The sequence below is a fragment of the Temnothorax curvispinosus genome, unplaced genomic scaffold (genome assembly GCF_003070985.1).
Source record: "Temnothorax curvispinosus isolate PA1 unplaced genomic scaffold, ASM307098v1 QBEX01003352.1, whole genome shotgun sequence".
Lineage (NCBI taxonomy): Eukaryota > Metazoa > Arthropoda > Insecta > Hymenoptera > Formicidae > Temnothorax > Temnothorax curvispinosus.
The window spans coordinates 3192-9302 of NW_020213132.1; the positions used below are offsets into that span (position 1 = coordinate 3192).

At 49.1% G+C, this 6111-nt stretch overlaps 1 protein-coding gene across 1 annotated transcript; it reads right to left on the reverse strand.

Annotated features, from left to right (window-relative positions):
- Nucleotides 1–443: 443 nt before the first annotated feature.
- On the reverse strand, nucleotides 444–1115 carry LOC112452403. Its single transcript, XM_025012599.1, has one exon. It carries the CDS (start codon nucleotides 1113–1115, stop codon nucleotides 444–446), a length of 672 nt encoding a protein of 223 aa, XP_024868367.1.
- Between the last annotated feature and the right edge of the window lie 4996 nt (nucleotides 1116–6111).

The window sequence follows — 6111 nt, forward strand, 5'->3', positions numbered from 1 at the left end:
TCCCCCTCCGGAGGGGAGGAGAAGGACTCGACAGGGGGGCGACGACCATGATTGCGCGGCCGCCGCGGCCCCTCGTCGTCACTACTACCGTCCACTCTCGCGCCTGTATTAGGGCGGGAGACGGCAGCGGAGGAGGAAGCGCCACCGCCCACGCGCCGCAACGCGGACGCGCCGGCGGAGACGACCGATATCTCCTAGCCCCCGCATTGCCGTCACCGCCACGGTGAAGATTTTTCCGCGGTTATGACGGCGGCGGCGATGGTGGTTGTCCACCGCCGCCGCTATCCTTACTGTCAAAGGAAGGGAGTCCGGCTACCCCCTCTCTGACGCGTTCCGCCGCCTTCTTCTGCGCCATGACTCGGCCACAGAAGGAGGTGAACGCTTTCAATTTGACCTCCCCCTGAACTCCGACCGCCGCCAAAAAGACGGCCGAGAGGGAGAGGTCATCCCCAATCTCCGCCCGGAGGACTCGGCGCTCCTCTTTCCACGCCGGGCAAAACTAGGGTATGTTGCGCCGAGTTTACTTGCTCCGGGCAGTGGTGGCAGCCGGTGGTGCGCTCCCTCCCAATACGACACAGGTACTCCCCGAAGGATCCATGTCCCGAGAGCACCTGCGCCACATGAAACGTAAGTCCGCGCCCCTTCTTGGCGATCCAGTCCCGCAGGACTGGCTGAACGGCCTCACGTATCCTCCTTCCAGAAACGAGCCGTGGATCGGACAGCTTGTCCTCCCACTCTTGAAGGAGAATCTCCCTCTTTTGCAGTTTTAGCGTAGCCCTCGCTCTGGGCAAAATGAGGCCTATTTTGGCCTCAAGTTCCTTTAGTCGCCGATAGGTCCTCGCCTGACTTATGGCGAGGAGGTCTATCGGCAGGATACCGGCGAGGACTGTCACCCCCACGTGCGAGACGGTCCGATATGCACGGGCTGCCCGGTTCACAATGTGTCTTTGGACAGCCACGAGCCGCCTGCAGAGGGTAGGGTTTTCCTCCACCCTCTCCGCCCATACAGGCGCTCCGTACAGTAGTACGGAGTGGACCGTCGTCGCGTAAAGGCGACGCACGTGCCCGCCGGGACCACCCAGATTCGGTAATAATCTGGTCAGGCCATTTGCCATTAGTCCGGGAGCCCACCGCAAATATTTGGGTCAATCGCTTTTATGACAAATTTTTACTCGAAACAGTGGGTAATATACCGCACAATACTAATTACTTGTCAGCCAAAATCGTACCCCCTGTTTTATATCTTATAACAAATTGTTAACAAATGAAATTGTGTGAGGTATTTCACTCATTGTTTTTATGAAAATTTTCTGTTTCAATAGATAAGGGGCAATAAAATGGACCTTCCAATACCCGGCTGCCACCCCTCATCCCCTGCTTTAAGGGTGGCTGCCGATGTCCAATATGACAATATTGATTAACTAACCTACACCTATCACTTTTATGGACGAATGACATATCGTTGGAAAGCTCGTCAAATTTCCTTCAAAATAATACCCGGTTGCCGCACCTTCGCCCCTGTGGAGGTGAGGCTGCCGAGGTTTTAACTCGCTGCGCAAGTCCATTCGAAAACGCAGTTTGAAATGCGCGCTCTAGACAAGGACAGAATGTCGTGCGTCTGTCGTTTATGTGTGCGTACGACTGATACATACCATATATATTTTTTAGCAATTGTCACTGCCTCGCGTGCTTACGTGCCAATTTTTCGATTTTGTCGTGGTTTCTCATTGCTGATCCTTCAAATATATTTGACGAAGAGAAAATTGATTCCGTTCAAGAATTTACATGTTTGATTTACAGCGTAAAAAATTGCACGTGTGTCAATGAAGCAAGATTTCGGATCTTTGACAAAACATATGCGAGTTCTAAGAACGAGAAAAAATTTGCGACTAAAGTAAAGAGTTTTGAATCGACTCTTATTCCGCCTTGTTGGAAGTCTCTTAAACAAAAAATGTTACGAACCATCTACATCAATTCAATGTGGCGCAATGCCACTGAATCTCGTTGCGTCAAATTACGTGATGAAGATTGTGGATGGTTTGTAGAGCATTCTGGCGACAACACTAGTTTGAAACCGACGTGGTTCATTGGGGACGCTTTACCTTCGACAATAACTGAAATTTTGCAGGAAGATGCCAGAAATGATTCAAGTTCAGAGGAAATGATGAACGATACTAACGAAACTGTAGAAAAGGAAACAACCGATGACCTTGATTTTGATGTAGATTTTTCGGGAGATGAGTCTGACGAATTTTACGATGAATAATTTTCCATCTTCTTGCAAATGTCTGTTATTGCTGTTTTTTTCATTCAAGTTTCACATGGCTATTGCAACACAGCATATTGTTAATTAATACTTCTTCTCAATGATTTTGTAATATATAAATAAATACTGTGGCGGTCCACGCCACCAACGATACATCCCTGCGCGATGCCTGCAATACCGGCAGTTTGCAGCAACGCCGCCAGGCGTCGCATCGCCGGGGCAGCTTCGCGAGTTCAAAGTTTTGCACCGACGAGTATAAAGGGAGACCCCCTACGGGCTCGAGCAATTCTTCCCGGCGCAAGTCGCCGATGGCATAGAGCGCCCAGACGCTGCAGCCTACCCAAGCGCTAGCCGCTCTCCCGGCGCAAGACGTCTGCTCACGGCGCCAGTCGCTTACACAGCGCGAGTCGCTTCCTCGGCGCTGGTCGCCTACACAGCGCTAGTCGCTCTCTCGGCGCCGGTCGCCGGTACAGCACGAGTCGTTTCCACGGCGCCGGTCGCCTACAGCGCGAGCCGCTTCCTCGGCGCGAGTCGCCTACGAGGCGCGAGTCACCCGGCCAACCACGGCGCTCGGTCGCCCATTACGGCGCGAGTCGCCGACAGCACCAGACGCTTCCTCGATGCGCGGTCAACTACAACGGCGCTAGTCGCCTACAAGGCGCAAGTCGCCCAGCCAATCGCGGCGCGCGGACGCCTGACACGAGGCGCGAGACGCCAGTCAATAACAGCACGTCGTCTCTACATCTCGCGCATACCACTTCACGATACCGCGTCCACGACACAACGCTCCGGTCCGTCACGCGATACAGATTTGCATCCTGGAACCTAGTACGCACGACAGTAAAGAGACGGAAGGCAAGACGCCGCGTTTGTTCGAAGAGCGATTCAAGAAGAAGGACGATGATCCTACTCGGCGACGGCGGACCCTGCCGATGCCTTTACAGGCCATCCCATACCGGAAAAGGAACGTGTCGCTATCTTCGTACTCGTCCAGAGTGACAAGCGTGCCTAGCACGACCGCGGCCGCAGACGCCGCTGAACTCGTCGAACCCCCGAAACGCGTAAAGGTCAACCCGGACAAGGGCCTGGGCCCCGGCAAAAAGAGGCAGACGCGCGACGCCTCTACGATCACCGATGCAGAGCCGACGATGAAGGACGATCCAGCTTCGGTCACCGTCGGAACTCAGACGGACCCAGAGGCCACGAAGGCCGACGCCTCAACACAAACGAAGCAACGGGGGGGACAGCAAGTCAAGGCGAGGCATCTCGATAGCAATCGAAAATGTAAATAAGGTGTAAATATAGTTTATAAACATATATTCTGTGTCTCCTACATTTCTTTTCCCTCCTTTGCGATTCACCTAACCTGGGCGATTCCTACACACGCACCCCAGTAGCTGACTAAGTTAGAATAAGCATAGCTGACTAAGGTAGATTACCGCTCTGGAGGAAAGTAGCAGCGCCCATAAATACATTAGTAAACTACGAAAAACCTTTATTTCTTCACCTCCACGAAAGCTTTGCTGAAATAACCCCTCACTTAAGAATCATACGGCAAAGTGAGTATAAATATGTCTAATTAGTTAAACATGACATCTATCCTTTGCCTACAACTAAATTTTTTAGGATCTTTTACTTATGATAATTACAGATCAATAACTGTGTTATTCATATTTACGTAAATGATTACACAGATGCGACTCGATAGTACAACTTTTCGAAAATTCTAATTACGCTTTCTTTACACTCCATAAAAGATTAAAAACAGACTTAAAACTCGACTCGATAATAAGATCATACATTTTGACTACTACACTCAATGAATGTCGAAATAGTTATTTGTGTAACAAGTGCGGGAAGTTGAGAATTGGACACGAGTGCGGAGTGGACGCACGAGCCGAAGGCGAGTGCGATCACCCGCACGAGTGTCCAATTCTCATCCCGCACGTGTTACACACCCTATTTTATATTACAAAGTGCGTGGCAAGTGGCTCATTATAGCGCGCGCGTCATCTGTGCGACGGATGGCCGATTCCATACACGAGTCAAAACAGTGCGGTAATGTTTACATTACCGCACAGTTTCGAAGAAACAGTGCGGTAATGTTACATTACCGCATTGTTTTGACTCGTGTATGGAATTGGCTATTTGTCACACAGATGGCGCGCGCGTAATGGGCCACTTTCCACGCACGTGTGATATAAAATATATAAACAACACAAATTCTTACCTACTCTGCCATTGTAACAATGTGACATTCAGGAGAATAATAACATTTGGAGAACAAATGGGAACACATCGCTTTGTCCTTGTCTAGAGCGCGCATTTCAAACTGCGTTTTCGAATGGACTCGCGCAGCGAGTTAAAACCTCGGCAGCCTCACCTCCACAGGGGCGAAGGTGCGGCAGCCGGGTATTATTTTGAAAGAAATTTGACGAGCTTTCTAACGATATGTCATTCGTCCATAAAAGTGATAGGTGTAGGTTAGTTAATCAATATTGTCATATTGGACATTGGCAGCCACCCTTAAAGCAGGGGATGAGGGGTGGCAGCCGGGTATTGGAAAGTCTATTTTATTGCCCCCTATCTATTAAAACAGAAAATTTTCATAAAAGCAATGAGTGAAGTACCTCAATTTTATTTGTTAACAATTTGTTATAAGATATAAAGCAGGGGGTACGACTTTGGCTGACAAGCAATTAGTATTGTGCGGTATATTACCCACTGTTTCGAGTAAAAATTTGTCATAAAAGCGATTGATCCAAATTTTTGCGGTGGGCTCCCGCACTACATGGCCTGGGCCCTGGGTATCGTGCGGGCAACGTGCTCGCCAAAACTGCCAGTGCCGCCCAGCCACACCCCCAGATACTTTATTTGGGTGGTGATCGGGACGCGGACACCCTCCCACGGGGGTGAAAGTAATAGGAGAAGGGGAGAAACGTAATGGCGGCAGGGCCAGGCAGGAATGGGGAGCCGAGGCAAGCCGAAGACTGTCGATCGGGCACGAAGTCGAAAAGAAAAGTGAAACTACTGAAGTCGTTGTTCTAATGTTGAGTGTGAATCGTGAAAATGGTCAAAAACGCGGATCCCGAGTGACGACCACAGATGACGACGTTCTTAATATTCCTCCGAGATAATCTCGCGTTTGCTGCTGCACATGTTCGTCCTCGTAGAGAGATACCCTGGCGAAGGACAGATTTCGTGAGACCGCTGCTACACGTGTTGTGAATTGTGAGATTCGCCCTCGTACGAGAGGTAACTTGGCGAAGGACAGATTTCGTGAGACCGCTGCTGCACGTGTTCTGAGATTTCTGAGATTCGCCTTCGTACGAGAGATAACCTTGCGAAGGACAGATTTCGCTGCTAATGCACGTGTTCGGACGAATGTACCCAACTGTCACAGGAAGGGAGGACACTTGTCTTATCCGTACAGTGGCACAACAGTGTGATGTCGAAGGTAAATTTTCTTTGTTAAATTTGCCTAATTTTTTATTTTTTTATTTTAATCTATAATTTTTAAAATTGGCAATATTTAACGTGTGAATGTAATTGTATCATTACAGACTGCTGCTGATATTAAAAATGATACATTTGCTCGAAGGAATTTGAGGAACAAGAGGAAATAACGGGAGGCCCACCAATAATGCACTGATAAGCGAGAAGACAAAATGTGCAGTCCAGTCGTAAAAAAAGTATGTGATATTATGTAACATACTCGCGTAGGTAGGATTCGACGATTATATGATTCCTTATGCGTGATGCGTGCACATATTTAGGTTATTTGCAAGATAATTTCTCCTTGTGTATTATTACATGTTATACATTATGTATGCTGGTGGGTGCTG

Excerpts from the sequence above, each read along its gene's own strand:
- LOC112452403 (XM_025012599.1), bottom strand. The coding sequence starts at position 1,115 with ATGGCAAATGGCCTGACCAGATTATTACCGAATCTGGGTGGTCCCGGC.